At 51.6% G+C, this 26,071-nt stretch overlaps 1 protein-coding gene and 1 non-coding gene across 3 annotated transcripts; both read right to left on the bottom strand.

The window, feature by feature from the left end:
* Nucleotides 1-501: 501 nt before the first annotated feature.
* Nucleotides 502-24,849, bottom strand: ADAP2 (ArfGAP with dual PH domains 2). 2 transcript variants are annotated; one of them, XM_012737878.3, is made up of 11 exons: nucleotides 24,622-24,849; nucleotides 23,696-23,826; nucleotides 22,262-22,353; nucleotides 19,371-19,450; nucleotides 17,944-18,056; nucleotides 12,674-12,820; nucleotides 7,712-7,795; nucleotides 5,245-5,307; nucleotides 4,014-4,091; nucleotides 2,704-2,932; nucleotides 502-1,680 (listed from the first exon to the last, which is right to left on the bottom strand). In XM_012737878.3, the coding sequence occupies exons 1-11, from the start codon at nucleotides 24,713-24,715 to the stop codon at nucleotides 1,646-1,648; spliced, it is 1,146 nt and encodes a 381-aa protein (XP_012593332.1). In that variant the 5' UTR covers nucleotides 24,716-24,849; the 3' UTR covers nucleotides 502-1,645. The 2 variants fall into 2 exon arrangements, with proteins under 2 accessions (XP_012593332.1, XP_075850460.1); XM_075994345.1 differs by having other exon boundaries at nucleotides 4,014-4,088.
* On the bottom strand, nucleotides 13,809-13,911 carry LOC142862250 (U6 spliceosomal RNA). The gene has a single exon (XR_012913326.1). It is a non-coding gene; the product is annotated as a U6 spliceosomal RNA (small nuclear RNA).
* Nucleotides 24,850-26,071: the final 1,222 nt, after the last annotated feature.

The raw sequence follows: 26,071 nt of genomic DNA, 5'->3' as shown, positions 1-26,071 counted from the left end.
CCGGCTAATTTTTTCTATATATATTAGTTGGCCAATTAGTTACTTTTTATTTATAATAGAGATGGGGTCTCGCTCTTGCTCGGGCTAGTTTCGAACTCCTGACCTCGAGCAATCTGCCCGCCTCAGCCTCCCAGAGTGCTAGGATTACAGGTGTGAGCCACTGCGCCCAGCCTATCTAGGCTTTTTGTTTTTGAGACAGAGTCTCGCTCTGTCGCCTGGCCTAGAGTGCCATGGCGTCTTACAGCAACCTCAAACTCTTGGGCTCAAGCAATCCTCCTGCCTCAGTCTCCTGAATAGCTGAGACTACAGGCATGCGCCACCATGCCCAACTAATTTTTTCTATTTTTAGTAGAGACGGGATCTCGCTCTTGCTCAGGCTGGTCTCAAAACTACTGACCTCAAGCAATCCTCCCACCTCGGCTTCACAGAGTGCAAGGATTACAGATGTGAGCACCCGCGCCCGGCCAAGAACATTTCTGGCTCATACAGAAATACTACTGCTTTTGAAGAGTGAAAAATTGGTGTTTATTTTCCCCCGACTTGTTAATTTGAAAACTTTCAAATCTATATAAAATTTGCATGAATAAACAATAAACATCCATCTATACTTCATCTAGACTCATCAGTTGCTAACATTGTGCACACTGGTGTATACTCTCTCTCCATATATATATATATATATATGTACACACACATACATATATACTCTATAAATATACATGTACACATAAACTTATTTTTTGCTGAACCATTTTAAGAATCAATTGTAGACATCATTATATTTTACCCCTAAATACTTTAGCATGTATCTCCTAAGAACAAGAACATTCTCCTATACAAATACAGCATAATTATCACAATCTTATAGTTCTATTAACTAATATACATCCATATCCAAATGTCCCCAAGTATCTCAGCTATGTCCTTTACAGCTGTTCTTTTTGTTTTGTTTTATTTTTCTTTCTATGATCCCTTTGAGCATGTATACAGCTGTTCTTTTAAAGAATAGTGTCCAGGATCCAGTCGAGAATCATGAATTGCATTTGGTTGCCATGTTTATTCTCCTTTAACCTAGAACAGTTCCCGGGCTACTTTAACTTCCATGATATTGACATGTTTGAAGAGTCCATCGCAGTTGTTTAGCAGAATGTGGATTTGTCTGATTATTTCCTTCTGGTTAAATTCAGATTAAACTATTTTTTTTCCTTGCTTTGTGTACAGCTAAAAAAATGCCACTTGCACGATGCCGTGGGGGCCTTTTCATTGCAAAGTCTCCATTTCAGATGTGAGAAAGCTCTGGGCCTTGTTGTTTTTATTTTATTTTCATTTTTAAAAATATGTTTACTCTATGTGCCACACCTCTGGAAGTTCTGAACCTTAAGGACATTTCAAGCCTGGAGGTGCATGGGGAGGAAGGCATACGTGTTGATCCTTGTACCACATCCCTAGGACTGGGCAGCGGGGAAGGCCCAAGGAGCTGGCGGATAAAGCCACCACAGCTTCAGTGTTGGCGAAGTTCACTGCCAGGGATGGTTACTGACTGTGGGCCACTAATGCTGGGCAACCAGGACCGAGGTGAGAACCTCTCCTTCCTGCCGGGAGAGCTCCGGGTGTTTGGTGGCCAGGCGGTTCCTCAGCTGAGGGGTCACCTGCTGCTGCAGCCACTCTCTGTTGATGCAGCTGCAAGAGAAACAAGAAGAGGGCTGAGGGAGGAGGCCATGCCAGTACAGTCCTACTGGAGGGAAGGGACAGTGAGGGGACAGGCATAGAAAGACAGAGGGAGCCAGAATGAAAAAGTGAGAGACAGAGGGGACACACACACACCAGAGAAGGAGAGAAAATCCGAGAGACAGACACACAGAGACAGAGAGAAACTAAGAGAAACTCCGATACAGAGGCCCGCAGAGAATAGAAAACCCCAGCTGATAAGCTTCACTAACAATTTACAAGTCTGTTTCTGAGGCTCTTTGGCTTTGGGATTTGGGACAGTGAAGAGTGTCTGTGTTTATACTGGTCAGACTCCAGAGGCACAAGGGTTTCCCCCCAGGGGCTGTGTGGTGTCACCCGCTCAGCCTGTACTTTTCCAAACACACAACTTCTCTCTTGTGCCCAGAAGCCAGGCCCTGGGCCAGCAGTTCCCTGCTCCAGCTCCGCTTGTCTCTCGTTTTTTCACAGGGCTGTCAGCAGAGAGGAAAGTCTGCTCGTGACACAACTGCGGTGAAGAGGAGGACCAGGACAGAGGCAGACAGAAAACAGGGTCCAGAGAAAAGAAGGCACTAGAAATAGCCTTCCCTCTGGGGTAGGGAGGAATCCAAAATCCCAGGAGCTGCCCAGCGGGTGTGACCTTAGCTAATAATAACAGGCCAGGGTTTTCTCATGAGAACAGAGATCAGGGAGGAGGGGGAGTGAGGGAGAGAGGCTGCTCAGCCCCTAGACCGAGCAGGGTACACATAGCATCACGGGTTCCGCCAGAACCTTCTAGAGCCAGTCTCCTCTAGAAGCTCCTGGGGAAGGGCTCTGCTAGGGAACCGAGGGTGGGCAGTGATGTGCACTGTCTCGTGCTTTTCCTGGGCAGGAAGAGAAGACCATGGAAAGAGCACGGTCAGGGCACGTGTTTGGCATCACAGGTGAACCTAAGTGAAGAAGGCCCTTTCTGCCCTCTGCCCTTGGCCAGAAGAACAAGCCCCAGTTCCTGCTTCTTACTGATGAGGTTGAGGGGTGTTAAGGGGCGAGACAGGACATCCCGCAGACTCTCCAGCCATTCCCGCTGCTCTTTCTCGCTGGGGCAGGTGAGGACGAATCTCCGCTCCGGGGTGACAATGGTGATGCCGGCTTTCCAGCGATTCCCTCGGATGCCCTTGGGGAGGTCTTCGTATATTTCATACCCCTGCTCGTTGCTCCCGAGAAAAACCTGGCCCTGCTCAAAAGCATCCTGAAAATAGAGGAGGGTACATGGTCATCAGAGGCCACCCCAGGATGGGGAGCAGAGGGGCCCCTGCAGCCCTGACAGCCCCAAGCTTTATTTTGGGTATGGGGTATGAGTGTCCCTGCCAGGATTTCTGCTAGGTGGGACCCAGAATTTGGAAGATTAAAAAGCCCTAAAATAAATCACACACATCATCTGTTTAAAAAAACACTCAACATTTACAGAGAGCTTATTAAATTAGGCACCAGGAATTTAAGTGCTTTATATGTAATAATTCACATAGTCATCACGGCAGCGTCTGAGAAAGGCATTCTTATGAAGCCTATTTTTCAGAGGAGGAAACTGAAGCACAGAGAGCTAAGTGCTCTTGCCCAGGGCACACCATTACAAGTGGCAGGGCTGAGACCAGAGCTCAGGCAGCCCACACTCCTAAGCACTATATGCTTCATGGGACTCAAGGCGGCAACACACCCTATTTAACTACAATTGGCAGCATTTTGTTTGTTCGGGTTTTTTTCTTTGTTTTTTGAGACAGAGTCTCACCGTGTTGCCCAGGCTAGAGTGAGTGCCGTGGGGTCTGCCCAGCTCACAGCAACCTCAAACTCCTGACCCCAAGCAATCCTGCTGCCTCAGCCTCCCTAGTAGCTGGGACTACAGGCATGCGCCACCATACCTGGCTAATTTTTTCTATATATATTAGTTGGCCAATTAGTTTCTTTCTATTTATAGTAGAGACGGGGTCTCGCTCTTGCTCAGGCTGGTTTCGAACTCCTGACCTCGGGCAATCCGCCCGCCTCGGCCTCCCAGAGCGCTAGGATTACAGGCGTGAGCCACCGTGCCTGGCCAATTGGCAGCATTTTGGATGCTCATAATGGACTTCCTGAAGGTGAGGGGTGAGAAAAGCCTCCTACTGGAAAAGCTCCATGACACAGAGGGAAGCAAGGGACAGGTGTTCCCCCCACCCCGGGTTTCTCTGGCCCTGGGCCCTGGGAGGTATGTTTATCCTCAGCTTCGCCAGGGTCCCAGACAAGCCCTGACCCAGCTTCCTGTGGGGACGCCCAGGGGAGGGTTCGGGCGCGGCTCTTACCAGCGGGTTCTTGTAATAGAGCAGCCTCCGCTCCTGGGAATCCAGAGCGAACCACCTTTTCTTGAAAGGTTCTCTCTGCTGTAAAAGAGGGAACCTCTTACCAAGGATGACAAGACCTGAGGACAGAGGTCAGGGGCCAGCCCAGGCCAAGCCAAGGCAGCGGGCCAGTCCCACTGGTTCTCCAGGCGAGCTTCCATAGCCAGACACCCTAATGGTTCTCCCTAGGGCCTGGACCGGGGCCCTTGGGCTCTGAAGGCTCTCTCTGCCCACCCCCCTCCCCACCACCCACCTCCCACCCCACCCCTGCCAGCTTCACCCTGCTGCTGCCAGGTGCTGCCTTGAGTTGGAAGACGGGGACTTCCCTCTTTTTCAGGCTGTGGACAAAGAAGCCTCAGAAAAAGGAAGTTGGGGAAATCAGAAGTGGCTATTTCTCGGCAAGGCTGAAAGTGCTGGCTTTGGCCAAATTCTAACCTAGGTCAAGGGAGAGAAAGCACTGGAACAAGAACCACAGGGAGGGGCCATGCCCTTGGCTAATAAAGGAAGGGAACCTAAAACAGCCTAAAACTGCTTTTTCAGCCTGCCCAGGGCTTTCTTCATACTCATTGCCCACCGCCTTTCACTGTCCTCTAACCAACCATCCTATAAACATGCCAAACCTTTTCTTAGAAAAGCACTGGAATACTGCGCTTCTGGGGAAACTTTTATTTAGGGAGCTCCCTCTGCTTTTCCCCTCCTTTTCCCTTCTCCTCCTTACCCATCCCTCCCCTCAACAGATGCCCCACCCAGCATCCAGGCTCCGCCCCTCTGGACCCCCGACAGGAGGGGAGGCACCAGGACAGACTTCCCCTCCTCCATAGATAAGTGGGAATGGAGCAGCCACCCGGGAGGGTGTGCACCAGGCCCTTGGGTGCACATGTGTGTTTTCTCAGACCTGTCACTGGCCCCTGTCTCCCTTGGACAGTCCTGGAAGGCTGTAGGCACACAGCACACAAGGGTCTTGGAAAGCCCAGAAGCTGTCAGCTCGGGGGGTCAGGGGGGGTGTCCCTTTTCAGCTCTGCTTTCCCAGGGGTAGGGCCAGTTAGATAGATGGAGCTAGGATGGAAGAAGCTGATGTGGGCGCCCCTAACGCTGGGGAGAAGCAAGTCAGCTAACGCCCCCGTCTCCCTTGCTCAGTCCACACCCATCGTTCTGCCCACGTGGAAGTCCCCCAGGGAGTGGTAGAATAATGTACCTTTGGGCCAGTCTTTTCCATGAAGCCTTGTTTGAGGTAGTTCCTGGTGAGGAGGGGCAGGAGCTGGGGGAAAAGAGACATACGTTGACCCTCCCCACTCATACCCCAGGGGCTCGAGGTTTCCCGCTGAGCTTAGCTCCCCAACAAAGAGGAAGTTGGGAATGGGGAAGGATATGCGTTCATGGTTCACAGGGTTATATTTGGAAAGTGGAATGAATGTAATGTTAACATTTCAACAAAGCCAGTCAAGAGCACCGCAGATGTTTGCAGAGCTTACTGGCTGAGTCTTGGTTTAAGGAGTCCTTCGGTAACCCCTGGCTATGGACACCAGCTAGGCTCCCAGGAGACCCTCTTGGTGTCAGAGAGCATATTCTGAGAATCAGGCCCTGGGTACAATTCTCAGCCACCCTGTGAGGTGGGTATTATCAGCCTCATTGTACGTCTGAAGAAACCAGTCCTCAGAGAAGTGGTCAGGATTTTCCCGAAGTCACAGAGCTGGTGCACGAAGCACTGGGATTCACACCCAGGACCAGTGGACACTCGACTGTACCCTGACCATTACACTACGATGCTAAAGTATAACATGCCAGAGCCCCCTGAGCAGGCCTGTGGTCGAGACCCGGTCACTGGTGGGGATTCTGACACAGGGCCACGAGGAGGTGACGGCAGAGTGGGCACACAGAGCTCTGGACCGGGAGTCAGGAGTCAGGGTTCCAGCTCCAGTTCTGTCCTCTACCAGCTGTGGCCTCGGTAAGATCCGACATCTCTCTGAGCCTGTTTTCCCCGTGTGACAAGGAGACTGGACCATGTGACCCCTAGGATCCCTCCGGCCTGCCATCCTGTGCTCAGAGAAGCTTCCAGGGATAGACCCTGGCCTCGTGTGCTCCAGGGGGTCCGCCTGGAAAGTCGGGAGCTTCAAATAACAGTCCAGGTTTCCAAGAACAGAGTCGGTTCCCCAGAACTCCAGGGCCCAGGGCAGGGGCAGAGGGGAATAGTGATGGGAAATCTGAAAGGGGGAAAACTGTGAGCTGAAAATGAAAATATGAATTACACCATCCCTCTTTCCCTAAAATACGTTCACTAGGCTTCACGCCCTCCATTTGGAGAAAGTAGAGTCCCTAACTGCTCACTACTCTGAACTTGAGCCACATAGGGCTACTCAAGGGTACCCAGGAAACAACTGGAAGAAGAAAGAAAATCACGTGGTTGGAGTGCTCCTTGCTGCACTCAGATGGCTTGGCACTCTCGATTCTCACAATAGGCATTGTCCCCGCAGTGACAGATGGGTACACTGAGGCTCAGAGAGGGGAGGTGACTTGCCCCAGGTAACATGTCGGCTTCTCTGACTTCCATACGCCTTTCCTACTGTAGGGCCACAACCCTACTGGCCCTCCCCGGGCTCCAGCATCTGGAGCCCTACGCCTGGGCCGGGCCGGGTGATTGCCCAGAGCCTCACACCGAACCCGGGCACAGGGTGGGACGAAGGACAGAGGAAGCAGCGGGCTGGGAGGGTACTGGAGCAGGGGTCGTGATGCTGGATGAGTGGGGCAAGGCAGCGTTTCGGGTGCCGGCCAAAGACCAATTTCCTCCACGCGGGTGAGCGAGGATGGGAGGCTAGCCCGGACTAGCGGGGCTGAGCTCTGCACTTTGTCCTCCCTCTGTGCCGGTCAGCAGTCAGCACTCTCAGCTCCCGCCCGTGGGAACCCGCGTCCGCCAGTTCTGGGTGCTGACCCAGCAGGCCGACCTCGAGGCCTGACCCGAGGGGGCCTTGCTGGGACTGCTCCCAGGGAGCTGCCACCTCAGTGCGTCACTGAGAGGTAGACGGAAGCCCCAGACGTCTGGGGACCATCAAAATGGAGTTCTCAGGCCAGCCGTTACCTTGGCCACAGAAGGCAGACCGGGCCCTGTGACAGTTGTCACGGGGAGGACCCCATGGCCTTCCAGAGCCCAGAACACCGTAGGGCAAAGGGAGGGCGGCAGAGAGGGAAGAGCACCTTTGGTTATTCACTTGGCCTTCCTGGGACTCAGTTTCTCATCGGTAACATGGGGATGACCACCCCCGCCCCCACTGCCCACGAAGGAGATTGTAAGGTAGGATGGGCTCCAGAGCACTTTGTGAGCAGTTTGTTAGGGATCATGTGTACATTTTAGTGGGAGAAGGGGTCACAAAGAGACGCCCAAGTGCTGAGCCCCTTGGCACGGTGGACGGCAGCCGGGCATCCTCAGGGGAGAGACTGACCTGCTTTCTGGAGGCCGCAGGTTCACAGCAGCTCCTGTGTGTGAGGCTGTAAGCCCCAGCTCCCAGGAGATCTCTTTTGGTTTCCCTCTGAGGTGCCCACCCTCGAGCCTCAGGCCTTGCCCGCAGACAAATCTAGCCTGGCCTCTGCGTGTCCTCAGGGTCAGCAGGCCGGGAGGGAAGGAGGTGGCAGGGAGGAGGCTTGGCTGTTGGGGTCCACATTTAGCTCACCTCAGACTCTGGGAGCTCAGGAAAGGCCATTTTTAGGTACTGCAGACGGGCCGCGCGGAGGGCGTTGAACCAGTCCACTATCTCCTGCCGAGGAAAATGCAAAGGACGTGCAGACAGTGGTGAGATGGGGCTGGGGTGGAGGCTGAGTCGGTGGCAGGAAGCTGGCTGGGCCGGCGGGTGTGGGGCAGCCCTGCGCCCAGCACACGCCCACCCTCCACAGCTCCACTGAGGGGAGTCCCGAAGCACACTGTCAGAGCCCCGGGAGCTAAAGCGGGAAGCCACTGACACGGAGAACCCCGGAGCCACGGGAAAGGCTTGGGGTGAACTGCACTGGCATTCCGAAGTGGCCTAGGACACAGCTTTTCGTTTTCTAACGTGTGCATGAACCCCCCCCCCCCCGGGGATCCTGTTAAAGTGCAGATTCAGATTCAGTAGGTTTGGGGCGGGCCTGAGACTCTGCATTCCTACAAGCTCTCAGGCCACAGGAAACAGACTTTGGGGAGCAAGGGTCCAGGACAGTACAGTCCAGAGATGTCAAGGGCCGGCCTTTGGGTGCCGGGCAGGTGCTCCTGGAGATGCTCCTCCAATAGGAATTCGCCGGTGGCCTGGAGTGCAGCGTAGGCCACACACAGCTGGCTTGGCCCTTTCTGCTGTCCCTTTCACGAGAAGGAGTACCTCGGCAGAGCGGGCCCCCATCATCTCCCACCTAGACAACCGCGCCTCTAGCTGGCCTTGATCTTCTGCTCTCAGTTGGCCCTCTCATGGCAGCCAGAGCGATTTTCTCATCACAAACCTAATGCAGCCTGGCTTACAGTCCTCTCTCCTACCCTCGGGGAAATAGTCTAAGTTCTTCAATATGACTTACTTTGTCCTCTGAGCTCCTTACACCCCAAACTTTTTGCAACTTCCCCCAACACATGCTGTTCCCTCCCCCTGGGTCATTCTGTGTCTACCACCTCCTTCCCACACACACCTTTTCCCTGGAACATTTTACTCATCCTGCAGGTTATTTTATTTTATTTTTTTGAGACAGAGACTCATTCTGTTGCCCAGGCTACAGTGCCATAGCATCAGCCTAGCTCACAGCAACCTCAAACTCCTGGGCTCAAGCAATCCTCCTGCCTCAGCCTCCCGAGTGGCTGGGACTACAGGCATGCCCGGCTAATTTTTTCTATATATATTAGTTGGCCAATTAATTTCTTTCTATTTATAGTAGAGACAGTGTCTCACTCTTGCTCAGGCTGGTTTCGAACTCCTGACCTTGAGCAATCCACCCGCCTCAGCCTCCCAGAGTGCTAGGATCACAGGCGTGAGCCACTGTGCCCAGCCCTGAAGGTTAGTTTAGATGTTGTAATAGATAGAATTTTGGGTGCCTGCTCAGCCCAACCCCTGCCTCTGTGGGAATTACCCCACCGGTCCTCAGCCACCCCACAACTGCAGCCCCGTCCTCCACTATGATCCTGCCCCTCCTCGGCCACAGCACCGGAACCAGGGCTGGACCAAGACCTCTGTAGAGGCTCGACTGGGCTTGTTGGATTCTTTCTCCCAGGAATCTGGAATTGGGAGGCCAGAAGACTTGTTCCAATAGCTGCAGTGCTGGGCTTTGAAGCAGTACGATGATTGGGAAAGTCATTTTGAACGTGGCTGCTTTGAAACCATTTCCTATCCTCTCCCACAGGCCAAACACACACCAGTGTTCCAGGGTTCTGAGCTCTCTCCCCGCAGGGCTGTGTCAAGAACCTTCTTACGCCTCAGCCTCACGCACTAAGGGAACGGAGCCAGCCCAGAAAAGATGCCCCCAGGCCTTCACTCTGGAAGGTTCTCCTGTCACAAACTGGTGACCTCGGGGCCAGGTTTGTTTGGCTCCTGGAGTTTTGTTTGCTTCAATCCTTGACTCGGGTTTTCCTGTTTGCTGCAGCCTCCACCACTCTTTTTTATAATTTTTTCTTTTTTCTTTTCTTTCTTATGTGATTAGGGTATCCTTAGACCCACCACTCTTTATACCTGGCCACTTCACTTTTGAATGACCTGCCCGGCTGCTGAGGGCATGAGATCGCAGCCCCATGATGCCACCTGACAGAGAGGCTGCCGCGTAAGTGAACGAGGAGCGCGGCCAGCCCGGGACAGTCAGGTGCGCAGCAACTGGGCCAAAGAGAGGGACCCTGGTCTCCTCAGTGTCAGAGCCCTCGGGCACCTCAACGAAAGTCCTCCTGGCAGTGACTGTCATGGAGGGGTGGCCACCAGTGTCCAGCCAGTCTGGACACGGAGCAGTAGCAGAGAGCCCGCCATGGGCTGAGAACCAGGGATGCCCTCACGTCTCCCAGATGGCATAAGACCCGAGATTCTGGTAAAACCAAGGAAGGGAGACAAGGGAATTAGCAAGGAGACTTCTTGCTAATTTTAGGAATGAAGCCCTTGACTTTAGAGAAACAAAGAGGTGTAACATTATTTGTATCCCTGGTGTTATAGAATCGTTTGTTAGCAAGAGAGAGTGTACTTTTCTCTCTCTCCTTCTCTCTCTCTCAAAAACATACACAGAGGCCGGGCGCAGTGGCTCATGCCTGTAATCCTAGCACTCTGGGAGGGCGAGGCAGGTGGATTGCTCGAGGTCAGGACTTTGAAACCAGCCTGAGCAAGAGCAAGACCCTGTCTCTACTATAAATAGAAACAAATTAATTGGCCAACGAATATATATAGAAAAAATTAGCCGGGCATAGTGACGCATGCCTGTAGTCCCAGCTACTCGGGAGGCTGAGGCAGCAGGATTTCTTGAGTCCAGGAGTTTGAGGTTACTGTGAGCTAGGCTGACGCCACGGCACTCACTCTAGCCTGGGCAACAAAGCGAGACTCTGTCTCAAAAAAAAAAAAAAAATACACAGAGTATCTGATTCTAATCTCTCATGAGTCCCAGCCATGCTTTTTGCCCTTGAAGTAAATATCTCTGTATTTTTCCCATCTATGCCCCACCTTTTTTTTTTAAGAGATGGGGTCTTACTATGTTGCCAAGGCTGGTCTTGAATTCCTGGCCTCAACTGATCCTCCCACCTGGGCCTCCCGAAGTGCTGGGATTACAGGCATGAGCCACTATACCTGGCCACACAATTCTTAAATAGCAACTACCTCCTGCAGAAAGCCTTTTTGACCTTGTCGACCCCCTACTATGCCACTTCCATGTCTTCTGGGTGTCCACAGCACGACCACCACCTATCACATGGCATCCTCAGCACGTGCTTCCCAGTCTGTGCCCCTCCCTAGACTGTAGATCTTCGAGGCCTACAGCTCTGCCCCATCCACTACCACACTCCCTAGCACCTAGCACAGCGCTTTGCACATTACGGGAGCTCAGTAAGGACTTGTGAATTTCAAGAGTGAATTTATAAATTAATAAATGATAGAGGTATGAAATTGGCTGCAAGACTTTGCCTTTTACATCTGCTACAATCATGAGCAAATACTGACTGCAGCGACTAACATTTGCAATGCACTCCATGGTTATGAAATATTCATGGTTCATGTTGACTCAATCCTCAAACCCCCTCTGAAAGGTGGGTATTATAATCTACAAACAAGCAGACTCAGGAGAGAAGGGACCTGCCGCAGTAACACAGCTGAGAGCAGCAGAGCCAGGTCTCCAGCTCTGACTCCAAACCCCTGCTCTGCAGGTCGTCCTACCAGGAACTCTGCCCTGACTAGGAAGAAAGCATGAAGCCTGCTGGGAGGGTGACCATGGTCACCACCCTGGTACTGGGGCCCCTTGGGAAGGTCTAGTCCCTGCACCTGGTTCCTGGCTCCTGCTGCCAAGGGCTCTCCCTGCAGCAGAGGGACATAGGGTAGTACAATGGGTGCAGGGACCATTGACCATGTGACCTCGAGCAAGTCACATAACAAGTCCATGCCTCAGTAACATGGGTGTTATTTTGAGGATTAAGAAATGACAGATAGCAATCACCAAGAACAGTGTCCAGAGGAGACTATAGACTATTAGAGGCTCACGAAATGTCAGCCCCCACCTTCACCCCACCCCCACTTAGCATTTCTGGCCCCTGTGCAGTCACGTGACCCTGCCCAGGCTCTGACCCATATTTTCTTGGCCCACTCTTCTCTGCCTGGGCTGGGTTCCCCGACAATTAAGTGTGCTCCTCAAACTTTAACGTGCATAGGGATCGCCAGGATTCCTATTAAAATGCAGTTTCTAATTCAGTAGGTCAGAGGTAGGCCTGAGACTCCATTTCTTTCTTTCTTTTTTTTTTTTTTTAAGACAAGGTCTCACTTGGCGCCCCAGGCTGGAGTGCAGTGGCATCATCATAGCTCATGCAACCTCAAACTCCTAGGCTCGAGCGATCCTCCTGCCTCAGCCTCTCAAGTAGCTGGGACTATAGGTGTGCACCACCACGCCCAGCTAAATTTTCTCATTTTTTGGAGAGACGGGGTCTCGCTCTTGCTTAGGCTGGTCTCGAACTCCTGACCTCAAGCAATCCTCTCTTGCCTCAGCCTCCAGAGTGCTAGGATTACAGGCATGAGCCAGCCACCACGCCTAGCCCTGAGACTCCATTTCTAACAAGCTTCCATGTGATGCCAATGCTGTTAGTCCAGGACCACACATTGAGAAGCAAAGTCCCCTTGCACTGCCACCTGATCGTCTATCCATCCTTCCACCCATATTTGGAATCTCTGGCCCTGCCTGGTTTCCCATCCCCGGGCATAGTTGCTTCTGCTAACTGGACTCCCACAGGTGGCTGTGCACTGGCCAGATAAATCCATGGCACCAGCCAAGTTCTTCTCCCTGATCTTGCTCTGCCTTCCTCGTACCTCTGTCTCAGGCTGGGAATTGACAATAAATAAAGCAAACAGCAGCAGTGGCAGCTGAGCACATCACCAACTGAGCAAGGCAGGTGGCGAGCTGGGCCTGGTGAGGCCTGGGGTGCCGAGCTGGAGCCTGCAGTGGCACTCCTGTCATCTCACCTTCCCGTTTTCATGGTACACAAACAGGTTCCTGGTGTGGCCCTCTTTCCTGTAGGTGATCTGCAGCCCATGCGGGTGCCCTATCTTCTCTGTCTGGAAGGTGGCATTCAAGTCCTTGATGCTGATGACAGCTTTAGGGGTTTTACCCTGAAAGAGAGAAAGAGGATACTCAAGACACTGACAGTCAGCAGGGTGACTTCTAGCCAACTGTCGCCAAGGCCTTCGTGCAAACAAAAACCCATGTGTAACTTTGTATGTTCTTGCTCTCCTATCAAAATGCACTGGCCAGGCACGGAGGCTCACACCTGTAATCTTAGCACTTTGAAAAGCCGAGGTGGGAGGATCACTTGAGCCCAGGAGTTTGAGGTTACAGTGAGCTAGGATGATGCCACTGCCCTCATGCCTGGACAACAAAGTGAGACCCTATCTCCAAAAATAAAGAAAAAGAATAATTTAGATCAATATTACTAATATGAAAAATTGTAAAATTGTCCATGATATTCATGAGTGAGAAATACCAAGTCCCAGAACAGGAGGTATAGCAGGAACCTATTAATATAAAATTTATACACAAAGGCACATATACACATACATATATTAATACATAGATATATACAATGTATACTTGTATGTATATTTGAACAAGCATGAAAAGTATAAACAGATTTACAACAACACTCCTAAAAATAGTTTTTTGGAAGATTACTAGAAGACTTTCCTTTTTAAAAATTTACTATGAGAGAGACTGGGCACGGTCATTCATAACTATAATCCCAGCACTTTGGGAGGCCGAGGCAGGAGGATCACTTGAGGCCAGGAGTTTGCAACCAGCTTGGGCAACATAGTGAAACCCCATCTTTACAGAAAATGGAAAAATTATTTGGGTGTGGAGGCCCCTGTAGTCTCAGCTACTTCTCAGGAGGGACAGGGGTGTTGAGGCAGGAAGATTGCTTGAGCCTGGGAGTTTGAGGTTGCTGTGAGCTATGATGAAGCCCTTGCACTCTAGTAGCCTGGGCAACAGGATGAGACTTCATCTCAAAAAGAAAAAATTACTATGAGAAATACTAAAAATACATAAAGTATATCTAATTTTGTTAATATTCCTCCTAACTTTTTTCTTTTCTTTTTTTAATTATAAAATATGGAATGCTTCACAAAGTTGAGTGTCATCCTTGTGCAGGGGCCATGCTAATCTTCTCTGTATCATCCCAATTGTAGTATATGTGCTACCAAAGCAATCTTCCTCCTTTTTATTTATTTATTTTATTTTTTTTTTTTTGAGACAGAGTCTCACTCTGTTGCCCAGGCTGGAGTGAGTGCTGTGACGTCAGCCTAACTCACAGCAACTTCAAACTCCTGGGCTCAAGCAATCCTGCTGCCTCAGCCTCCCGAGTAGCTGGGACTACAGGCATGCGCCACAATGCCTGGCTGATTTTTTTCTATATGTATTAGTTGGCCAATTAATTTCTTTCTATTTATAGTAGAGATGGGGTCTCGCTCTTGCTCAGGCTGGTTGCAAACTCCTGACCTTGAGCAATCTGCCTGCCTTGGCCTCCCAGAGTGCTAGGATTACTAGGCGTGAGCCACTGCGCCCGGCCTTCCTCCTAACTTTTTAAAAAAGAAATATATAATCCTAGCACTCTGGGAGGCTGAGGTGGGCAGATCGTTTGAGCTCAGGAGTTCAAGACCAGCCTGAGCAAGAGCGAGACCCCATCTCTACTGAAAAAAAAAAAAAATAGAAAGAAATTAATTGGCCAACTAAAAAAATATATAAAAAATTTAAAAAAAAAGAAATATGACACTACTAATAAAGCCAATCCCTTTAACTGAGCCTCACCCCATCCCACTCTCTTCCTCCATTCTCCATGGGCAAGCATTGTCAAGAGTTTGATGTTTACCCTTCTAGTTCACTGTCTTGCTTTTGTCCCTCAATATCATATTTCTGAGGTCTACCCATGTTGAGATACACCAATCTAGTTTGCTCTTGTAAATGACTGTACCGAAAGTTATCAATCTGTTTTCCTGTTGACCTATATTGAGATTGTTTCTGATTTTTTTGCATCAGAAGTAATGCTGCAGTCAGTGTGTATCCCTGGTACACCTGTGTGAGAGTTGCTGTAGGTCACAACATACACCTAAGAGTGGAATTGCTAGATGACAGCTGCATACACCTTCAACTTGCTAGAAACTGACAAATTATTCTGCTGAGTGGCTCCACAGTGCTTATACCAATATTTACTTCAATCAGTAACACAGAAGAGCTACCCTTTCCCCATACCTTCACCAACACTTGACATCACCAGATTTAAAATTTGTTGCCTGGAGGATGGGTATAAAATTGTATCTCATTGTTAATTTTCATTTAATCAACTTTATTGAGGTATAATTTATAAATAATAAACTGTACTCATTTTAAGAGAGCTGTTTCATTTTATCTTTTCCTTCTTTCTTTTTTTTTTATGTTGTGTATTTTTCTTTCTTTTTTTTGAGACAGAGTCTCGCTAAGTCACCAGAGTGCCGTGGCATCAGCCTTGCTCACAGCTTCAAACTGCTAGGCTCAAGCAATCCTCCTGTCTTCCGAGTAGCTGGGACCATAGGCTTATGCCACCGTGCCTAGCTAATTTTTTCTATTTTCAGTAGAGACAGGGTCTCACTCTCGCTCAGGCTGGTCTCGAACTCTTGATCTCCAGTGATCCTCCTACCTCGGCCTCACAGAGTGCTAGGATTATAGGTGTGAGCCACCTCGCCTGGTCAAACTATTGGATTTTTTTGACAAATGTATATACCCATAGTCACCACAACCATCAAGTCATAAAACGTTATTGAATCGAAACTGCTGAGAAAAAAATAAAAATTAAAAATTAAAAAAAATATAAAACATTACTAATACCCCTCCAGTTCCTCCCAACCACCAGCGAAGTGCGGCAGAGTGAGGGGCCCAGTTCACTAGGAGTGGGGAACACTGGAGCAGCCAGGGTCTGCTCAAGTCCCTGACCCACAGGATTGAGAGAAATAGAAGCTGATGTTTTAACTCAGCAGCAAACCACCAAACTACTCAGTCCTTGGACATCCTTTCCCTGCTGAGGTGACCCCAGCCAGTCCCACTGCAAAACCAGTCTCTATGCCGATGACTCCAGCTCCAAACTCTCCCCAAAAACTCCACACTCATCTATCCAACTTCTCTCTCAATGTCCCCACTGGATGACTATTATGCATCCCAAAATACAAAGGACTCTTTTTTTTTTTTTTTTTTTGAGACAGAGTCTCTCTTTGTTGCCCAGGCTAGAGTGAGTGCCGTGGCGTCAGCCTAGCTCACAGCAACCTCAATCTCCTGGGCTCAAGCAATCCTGCTGCCTCAGCCTCCTGAGTAGCTGGGACTACAGGCATGTGCCACCATGCCCGGCTAATTTTTTCTAGATATATTTTTAGTTGGTCAATTAATTTCTTTCTATTTTTAGTAGAAAATAGACGGGGTCTCGCTCAGGCTGGTTTGGAACTCCTGACCTCGAGCAATCCACCCACCTCAGCTTCCCAAAGTGCTAGGATTACAGGCGTGAGCCACTGAGCCCAGCCTTGACTGTATACTTTAAATGGGTGAATTGTATGGCATATGAATTATATCTCAATAAAGATGTTACTAAACAGGCCGGGCGTGGTGGCTCACGCCTGTAATCCTAGCACTTTGGGAGGCCGAGGCGGGCGGATTGCTTGAGGTGACGGAGTTCAAAACCAGCCTGAGCAAGAGCGAGACCCCGTCTTGACTATAAATAGAAAGAAATTAATTGGCCAACTGATATATATATATAAAAAATTAGCGAGGCATGGTGGCACATGCCTGTAGTCCCAGCTACTCAGGAGGCTGAGGCAGGAGGATTGCTTGAGCCCAAGAGTTTGAGGTTGTTGTGAGCTAGGCTGACGCCACGGCACTCACTCTAGCCTGGGCAACAAAGTGAGACTCTGTCTCAAAAAAAAAAAAAAAGATGTTACTAAACAATTCCCAAGTCTTACTGTGGCCTACAAGGTCCTCCACTTTGAGACTTCATCCTCCTCCGTCTTTTTCCTTGCACGCTCTGCACAAGTCACTTTGGCCTCCGGATGTCCTGTAGACCCACCACACACGCCTCTGGCTCAGGGCCAGGCTGTGACTTATGTCAAGTAGTCTGTGCACTGCACACAAAGCTCCTGGCTGAGTGGTAACTGCAATCCAGGCTTCTGGTTTCTCACACTGGGGCCCAGGGGTGCCACCCTCTCAGAGGGGCCATCTTTCCCTAATTGGTGCACAGGTGTATGTGCCAGCCATGACTGTACTCAGGGCTTCTGCACATTCTGTTCCCTCTGCCTCTTCTGCCGTTCCCGGACATATCCATGCAACTCACTCCTCACGTGCTTATAGTTATCTGCTCAAAATTCACCAGAGAGGCCCTCCGTGACCACCCTGTGGCAGCACCCCTGCCACATTCCCATTATTCTCTATCCCCTCCCCTTCTTCTATTTTGCTTCATAGAACTCACTGCCACCTGGTATATTGTATATTGATGTGTGTTCTGGTTACCAGCTTACCTCCTTCCATAGACTGAAAGCTGCATGAGCACGGGAGCTTTGTTTAGTTCATTGCTGTATCCCCAGTGCCTAGAATACTGTCTAGCACATCGTAGGTGCTCAATAAATATTTCTTAAGTGAATGAATAAATGAAGTAAAACCAAGTGGTCATCATAAGTTTAAACATGGACCAGTCTAAGCTGCTTCTAGGTGAACAGAGAGTGTTATTTGTTTATTTATTTATTCTTTTGAGACAGAGTCTTGCTCTGTTGCCCGGACTAGAGTGCAGTGGCATCATTATAGCTCCCTGCAACCTCAAACTCCGAGGCTCAAGTGATTCCCCTGCCTCAGCCTCCCAAGTAGCTGAGTTTACAGGCATGTGCCACCACACCTGGCTAATTTTTCTATTTTTTTTGTAGAGATGGTGGTCTTACTCTTGCTCAGGTTGGCCTTGAACTCCTGGCCTCAAGCAATCCTCCTGCCTTGACCTCCCAGAGTGCTAGGATTACAGGCGTGAGCCACCACACCCAGCTTCTAGGTGAACAGAAAGTGTTATTTTTTGGTACACTGGATTGACTGTATAACCAAGGAAAAGCAGCAGAATGTCATACCTCACTCTCAGTGGCTGAGATTATCCACAAGACAAGGCACCATTGATTACAATGTAGACCTTACTAGGGTGAGCGCCCCGTGCTCAGCGGGGGAACCCCTTGCTGGGCTGCCCTCTTACCTCTTCCTTAGTGTAGTACTTCAGGAGGCCCTCTCTTGCCAGAAGGACAAACCTTCTTCTCAGGAACTGTGCGTTGTCCCTTCCCCGCTTCCACAGGAATCCTTCTCGGTTACCTTAACCACCAACAATCAGAAAAAGTGAACACCCATGACCTTGAGGTGCATCAGCATCTCACAAAACTCACAGGGTCTCAGGGTGGAATGAATGAGCCCTCCACCGGCTGCCCAAATATCTCCAGCTAAACTTGGCTATTTCAGGCACAGGAGGACACAAGGGTCCCACTTGGGGCCAATTCTGCGATGTCTTATCATTTCAGTTGGACTTCCCCCACTGTGCAAAACCTTTCCTCTTTGGCTCTCCCTGGCATCAGGCTATCTCATAAGAAGACATAACAAACCCTTAAGAAGGCTAAATCCTGAGAGACTGGACTGATTCTAAACACACATGGTCCTCCCCAACTTCACATTAACATAAGCCTGATGCAACTTCAGGAATAACGAATGACTTCTAGGCATCTGTTGGTTTGAGGAATAACTTGTACTCTTGGTAGCCAGGAGAGCTGAGCATGGGGCTGCCTCGTGTCCTCCAAGAGTGGTTTTGAATACTTTGCTCCCTGGGTCAGTCTCAGCTTGGACTCGGGGCAGCAGGGTGAAGCTGCCACAGGTCCAGGGCCACTAAGGAGGTTGTCCCCTGCACCGTGGCAGAAAAGGAGGCTGAAATCCAGCGCACACCCCCCACCCCAAGCCTCGAGCTGCACTAGGAGCGACATTAGCCAGGGGCAGGGGTGCATTTCTCTAATTGATCTGCCCAGTGGAGGCATCTTCTAGCAATTTATACCAAGACTCTGTACATGCTTGTGGCTCTATAAGGACTTGTAAAAAATATGCTTCTCTGTGGCTCAAACCATAAAACCCCACCAGTGGATGTGTCGCTATTTCAAAGCCAGAGGAACCCACACGTTGACCTCAGTGGCCAGAGCGAGGGCAGCAGTATCTCTTGGATAGATCTCGCTTTTAACATTCAGGCACTTTATTTTTTTAAAAACTCATTAGAACAGAGATCTCAAAAGATGGTGAGGCCGGGCGCGGTGGCTCGCGCCTGTAATCCTAGCACTCTGGGAGGCCGAGGCGGGAGGATTGCTCCAGGTCAGGAGTTCAAAACCAGCCTGAGCAAGAGCCAGACCCCATCTCTACTATAAATAGAAACAAATTAATTGGCCAACTAATATATATAGAAAAAATTAGCCGGGCATGATGGCACATGCCTGTAGTCCCAGCTACTCGGGAGGCTGAGGCAGGAGGATCGCTTGAGCCCAGGAGTTTGAGGTTGCTGTGAGCTAGGCTGACGCCACGGCACTCACTCTAGCCTGGGCAACAAAGCGAGACTCTGTCTCAAAAAAAAAAAAAAGATGGTGAAAATTACTTTACCTGGGGGTGAGATGGTTTTCCCATCAGCCATAAATTCCTGTCTCTCATACTTAGCTCGAATCCATTGTTCCTTTAAGACCCTACAGAGAGAGAGAGAGAGAGAGCCTTTGGTCAGCTGTGTCTAATGCATTCTTTTCCCACAGTAACGTTCCAAGACCCTGCAGCTGAGAGTGGGAACATCGCAGCAGCTGCCCTGCGGCCTGCTCAGGCTATCCGGGGTTTCTCAGCCTCTGTACTATTAACATTCGGTGCTGGATAATTCTTTGGTGTCCGGGGATGTCCTGAGCTTCATAGAATGTTTAGCAGCCTCTCTGGCCTCTGCCCATCAGATGTCAGTAGCACACCCTTCCTGGTTGTGACACCCAAAAATGTCTTCAGACATTGCCAAATGTCTCCTGGGAGGAAATATTTCTCCCAGGGAGCTATATGACAGTCACTGCCTTGGGTTGTTCCAACCCCAGCCTCAGCTCTCCAGGTCAATGAGATAGGTACCAACTATCCTGGACCATCTACACTGCCCCTTCCGCTGCCCGTTGATGAGCTTAAGGCAGGAGAGTCTAAAGGCATCTTCCTGTGGCCTGCCCATGACATCTGGGCATGCTACACTGGACAGAGCAGTGTTCCTGGGGTCTGACCACCTCAGACTAGTCTCACTCTATCATTTATCCACTGTGTGACAAGAGCAGCTCACTTAACTCCTCCAAATTTGGGGAATGTATGCTTACTCCCCAGAGTTGTTGAAATGTTTAAATGTATGTAAAGGGCCCAGCACTATGTTCGGCACATAGTAGGTATTTAATGCCACCCCAATGAGATATTGTCATCTGTGACCCCTGCAGAAAAACCATGCAGCCAAGAGGAAACTTAATTGTTTGACTCCCCTTCACCTTTTCCAGGTAAATGTTCCAAGGTTGACATGACCTTACCCCGTAGCTATGAGAATGATCTAGACCAGGGCATATGGCATTCAAAGCTCTGGACGCCCCTGGATTGTGTGGACCAAAAGGAGCAGAACTGTAGGAGAGATTGATTGGAAGCCCCCTCCAGGGCCACGCTGGGAGGTATAGGCTGGCATTGGGAAGTGGCCCTGCTGCTGGTGGCATGAAGCCAGCCTGGCCACTGACCATGTTTGAACGCCTCGCTTGGTCCTTCCTGAGGCTGGCTCTACCTCTGTCCTTCCTGTGGTCTGAGCCCCAGAACCCATAACGTCCCCTTTTGCCTAAGTTAGTTTAAATTGCATTTCTGTCACTTACAATCAGGAGTCTTTCTTAATGCACAGCCCTCACCGTGTGAGAGGACAGGGAGGAGAGTCACCAGGCCCACCATGGGGTGGGAACCCCGGGTCACAAGATCAGAGCTGGGAGAGGCAATGGGGACTGAGGGCCACCAATCCCGGTCCTGGGGATGGAGATTTAGAGGAATTTTGCAATTGAGGGGAGGCAGCCATTAGTACTCAGCTGAAAAAGGCTAAAGTACAGGGCTGCGTTAGAGTCATGGCAAGTAACGTCTATGTGGTGCCAGCAGAAATCCTAGCACACAGTAGGCGCTCCCCGGGAGCTTGGAACAAAGAGCAGAGAGGCAGCAGTGAGACCGGAGCAGACAGGCCTGCTCAAGTTGAGCCAGCACTTCCTGCAGCTGGGCCAGCCACTGGCAGGGTTCTGAAGCTGACACTGAGAAATGGATTAAAACTATTAATAGTGTGTCGGGTGGCATGTGAGAGGTTTTACATAAGTTATTTCATGGAACCGCTACAGCCATGCTACGCGGTTGGGCAATGTGGTCTGCATTTCAGAGATGAGGATGCTGACAATCAGAGAAGTCTGGTAACTTGTCCACCTCCTTGCAGCTGGGTAGAGTAGAGTCGGGAAACAAAACCAAGGTCTTCCGAGTAGAAAGCTTTGCTTCCCCACCACTCCACCTGCATCAGTAGCCCTTGGGCTGACTAAGCATTGAGAACTTGCAACACCACCAGGTACAGCTGTGTAGTTTGTGCACTGCCCAAAAGCACCCTGCTGAGGCTAGGGAGCTGCAACACAGCCATGGCCCTAGAGGGATACCTTCTCCTCATTCACACAAGGTGCTGTCTAGTAGCCCTGGTGGTGAGGCTGAGTCCTGGGAAGAAGTTTTAGCCCTGGCCAGTCTAGTCCTACAGAGGTCCAATGTCACACTGACCCACAATCTCCAGGGCACCCGAACCTCCTGCTGCTTCATGTCCCCCCCCCCCCGCCCCCATCTTATTAGATTCTCCCAAAGCCATGATACAGTCGCCCAGGCCCTGGTGCCTGATGGACTAGACCCAGGTCTGCCTCTATAAAACTCAGGTTTTCGTCTATATCATGGAGATAATATTAATAGCAGCACTTATTTCATAGGGTTGTTGAGAGAATTAAATTAATGCGCATAAGCATTCAGCACAGAGCCTGGTACAGAGGCAAAGCTCAGTAAATATTAGCAGCTACTATTATTATGTTTATGGTTATTATTTAGGGATCTGCAGCTCAGGTACTTGGAGCCAGCTTGAGCTTGGGCAGGACAGCCCTAGAACATGACTCGATAGCAACTAACTGAAACACACTGGTTCTATTAAAATAGCAGCATTTCTCGCCTCTATCTGAAGACTGCAAGAATGGCAGAGGCAGAGGCTAGATCACAGAGAAAATCACCCATTTCACAGCTGTGGAAACTGAGGCCCAGAGAGGGGAAGTGACACACCCAGTAGACAGAGGCTTTACCCAGGTCTCTGTGCTCTCCATGCTGGTACCAAAGGCTGTCCTGGATCTTTCTCTTCCATAGAAGAGACCACCATAGACAAAGGCACCAGAGACAGGCAGCGCTGGGGAATGAGGAACCAGGAAGTCCCCACACCCAGTCCCTAAGGAGTCACCACTCACAGGCAGTCGCTGGCTTGGGGGATGTAGTAGAAAGCTGGAACTCTGGCTTCAAACTTGGCCTTTACACGGAGGTTTCCGTTGTGGATCATAAACTGCAAGACGAGAGCAACTTGAAGTAATATTAGAATTCGAAAAAATGTGAAATGAAACTATGGTCTACCCAGAAGGCTGTTGGTCTCCCCAACTCCTAGGCTGAGTCAGTGAGAAACTGTCCCCAAGGAGGAGATGTCTCCCTGGGCTTGTCCGTCCACACTGCTGGGCAGCCCCAGCCTGGAGCAAGGAGGGCGGTAATAACTGCGCCTCACATGGGCACAGCACTTGACAGTTCTCACACTGGGTCCTCGACTATTAAATAGCACCATTCTCATTTGAGAGATGAGGAAACTGAGGCTCAGAGAGGTTAGGTGACTTGCCTGAGGAAACACAGCTATAAGTGCAGAGCTGAGATTTGAACCCAGATCTGTCTGACTCCAAAGCTCATGTTCTTTCTCCAAGTCTCTCCACAGATGGCCAGGCCACCCCCCCACCCCACGGCCCTGAAAGTCTGCAGGAGGCGGGTGTAGCTGGAGGAAGGGAGAAGCGGGTGCTGGCCCCATAGAGCACACAGGTCCGGACGATTAGTGGGGACCCCTTGGCACACAAGACACCCAGAGGCGGACGTGCCAAGAGTGGCCTTGGCAGCAGCCGCGGCCTATCTGGGGCGCGGGCAGGAACGGGAAGAAACACCAGGTTATGCATTCCCATCCCTTGGGCAGAGTGACGCCCACTCTCCTCTGCCGTAGGGCCTGCTGGGCTGTGTCGCAGCATGCGCACCTGCTTTGGACCCAACCGAGCAGAGTTCAAATGCTGACTCTGCCATTTATTCACTGAGTGACCCGTGCGACCTCACCTGGCAAAAGGAAACGAATATAACAGGGGGGTTGTGAGGCACAAATAAAACCCCTTCGGGTGCCTGTGCTGATTTGCTGGGTGCCCCTGAGCAGAGCAAAGCGGTGCTCCTCCTGGCTGGGGAAGGGGAGCAGGACCGCAGACCATGACGTAGGACATTTGCCTCCCCTATTCCAGGACTTCCACTAAGGACAACAGCCAACAACGCCTGTTAATTGACTGCTTTGTGCTTGGACTGAACCAACGTTGAATCCTCACGGCAGCCCTGTGAAAGGGCGGTGTCTTCCCTGTAATCCAGATGTGGAAACTGAGGGTTCGAAGCTGGGATCAAGCAACTAGCTCAAGGCCCTCACAGCGTGCGAGTAAGCAAGTGATAGGGTCTGAATTTGAACTCAGGGCCACTGTCTAAACCGCCCTGTAAGAGGCCGTGTTCCCTTTTGCTAGGAGAATCGCCCCACTCTGGACCTCAGTTTTCCTCCTCTGTAGAATGGGAGCGTCCGGCCCACCACCTCCCTCCCCCTGCTCCGCGTTCCAGGGCCTTAGTACCTCCACGATACTGTCGTCCCAGAAGTCAAGCCTCACGGATTTAACTTTGCTGATGTCCGGGAAGTTGCGGTGGACCCCCGAGCAGTTGAGGCAGATGAAGATGCCCAGCTTGTAAGAGGCCCAGTCAGGATCTGCGGGGCAAGAGGGCGGGAGGGGAGCTGAGCAGAGAGCAAGGCGAGGAAGCCAAGTCCGGGCCAGGGCGCAGGGACAGGCAGGGCCCGACGGGACTCTGGGGGCAGTGGCCAGCTCTGCCCACGCCTGGAGCCCCTTCCCTCTGGCTCTCCCCACCTAGGGGTAACTAGGCTCCCAGCGGGGACCTTTGGGTCAGGACGCCGGCCGGCCGTGGCTCAGCGGCCACCAGGGTGAAGCTCTCGGAGTGCGGGAGCTGGAGGTCAGAGTCCGAGGAGGCGCGACATGGAAGTCACGCGACTCGGGAACCGAGAGGAGGACGGGGCGGCGGGACCCGCAGGTGGGGAGGTCTGAGTCAGGGCCCCCAGGCGCCCGCAGGTCGCGGCGCTGTGCAGTGGAGCTGGAAGAGGACCCCGGGCGTCCGGGGACAAGCAGGGCGCACAGCACGGTCGGGGGCCGTGGGTCCGAGGTCTGGGGCCCCTCGTGCGTGGGACGCGCCTGGGTCGGAGGGAAGACAGCGAGACCCCGGGCCCGGGAGCAGGACCGTCAGGGCTCCCGGCGGCTGCTCCAGAGCGGGGCCCCGCTGCCGCCTGCCCCGGGCGGGGACCGTCTGGGCCGGGGCGGAGGTTCTCGGTCTGGGTGACAGAGGGTCCCGGCCCGAGGCGCCGTGAGGGTCACGTCTGGGCCCGCGGGGCCGGGGCGGGACTCGGCGCGGTGGGAGGGAGGGGTTGGCGGCCGGGGTGGAGGGGGGTCCCGCCGGCCCGGGTCCCCGGCTGCTCGCGCCGCCGCGCCCTTACCCGGCGCGCCGCAGTCGGCGCAGAGCGCGTTGCCGGTGCCCGCCGCCCGCAGCAGCTCCAGCAGCCGCTTCTTGTTGCGCTCGCTGTCGCCCATGGCCGGCCCGGCGGGCTCGGCGGCGCTCAGCCGGCCCCAGCCCCGCAGCGCCCAGCCCCGCGGCCGCCCATGGCCCGCGCGCTCGGCCGGCGGCGGGACGGGGACCCAGCCCGCGGCGCCCAGCCCCGCCTCCGCGCGCCGTTCCGCCCGCCCTCGGCCAGCCCAGGCCGGCCCGGAGCTCCGCCGACCCGCGGGGAGGGACGGGAGCCCGGGACTTGGGGGTGGGCACACTGGCCCGAGATCAAAAGTCCTGGCCCGCCACTTGCTCGTTGCGGGACCGGGGACAAGCTATTCAACCTCTCTGGGCCTCAGTTTCCACCTCTGTAAAAGAGGAACAAGGACATATGTCTGCCTCTCAGGGCTCCTTGGCAAATTGAACAGAATCTAACTTCTGCTAAAGCGTCCTGCTGACGTAGGATCGTACGTCTATTGAGAGACATAGCCATTTGCAATGCCACCTCCTCAGGAAGCCCTCCTTGATACCCAGTGTCAAGCGATCTCCACACCCTCTGGTCCTCCTAGAACACTGTTATAGGATCTGTCCACTTCTTTTGACCTTCAGCACACTTTTTCTTTTTTCTTTTCTTTTTTTTCTTTTTTCTTTTTCCTTTTTCTTTTTTGATGCAATGTCTAGCTCTGTCACCCAGGCTGGAGTACAGTGGTGGGATTCATAGCTCCCTGCAGCCTCGAACACCCGGGTTCAAGTGATCCTCCCGCCTCAGCCTCCCGAGTAGCTGAGACTACAGGAACTGTGTACCTCCACACTCGGCTAATTTTTCTTTTTTTTTTTTTTTTGTAGAGATGGTGGGGGGGGGGTCTCACTGTGTTGCCCAGGCTGACCTCAAGCTATCCTCCCACCTCTGCCTCCCAAAGTGCTGAGATCACAGGCATGAGCCACCACACCCGGCTGTGGTCCTGAGTACTTTTTATTTTAAGCAGGAAAATGAAGTTTAGGTGAGCAGAGAAAGATAAGATTATAGAGCAAGAGCAAGATACAAGTTTACAGACGTCCCCCACAGATGACCGCCGGACCCATTGTCATAGCAAAAGAGCTTCCGCACTTTCTATCTCGCATCTCAGTTATTCACATACTTGTGTGCATTTCACCCCTTGCCACCAAACACATGACCACACTAGAAAGTTCGACCTCAGCAGTTTTGTTTCTGTGCCCTTCATAGCCCCTAGAAACAGCACCTGCACATTTTTAGAAGTCCAAGAAATACTCGCATGGTTGTGTTCACCAGGAAGTGTGGCTTCACGGAGGTGGACACAGCTGGGCGCGTTGATCTGTGGAGTTCCATCGCCACGAGGTGACGGCAGGGCATAGGTGGTCTTGAGTTTGGGCATTTCATTAAA

The sequence above is a fragment of the Microcebus murinus genome, chromosome 18, assembly GCF_040939455.1.
Source record: "Microcebus murinus isolate Inina chromosome 18, M.murinus_Inina_mat1.0, whole genome shotgun sequence".
Taxonomy (NCBI): Eukaryota; Metazoa; Chordata; class Mammalia; order Primates; family Cheirogaleidae; genus Microcebus; species Microcebus murinus.
This window is presented reverse-complemented; position numbering and strand designations above follow the sequence as displayed.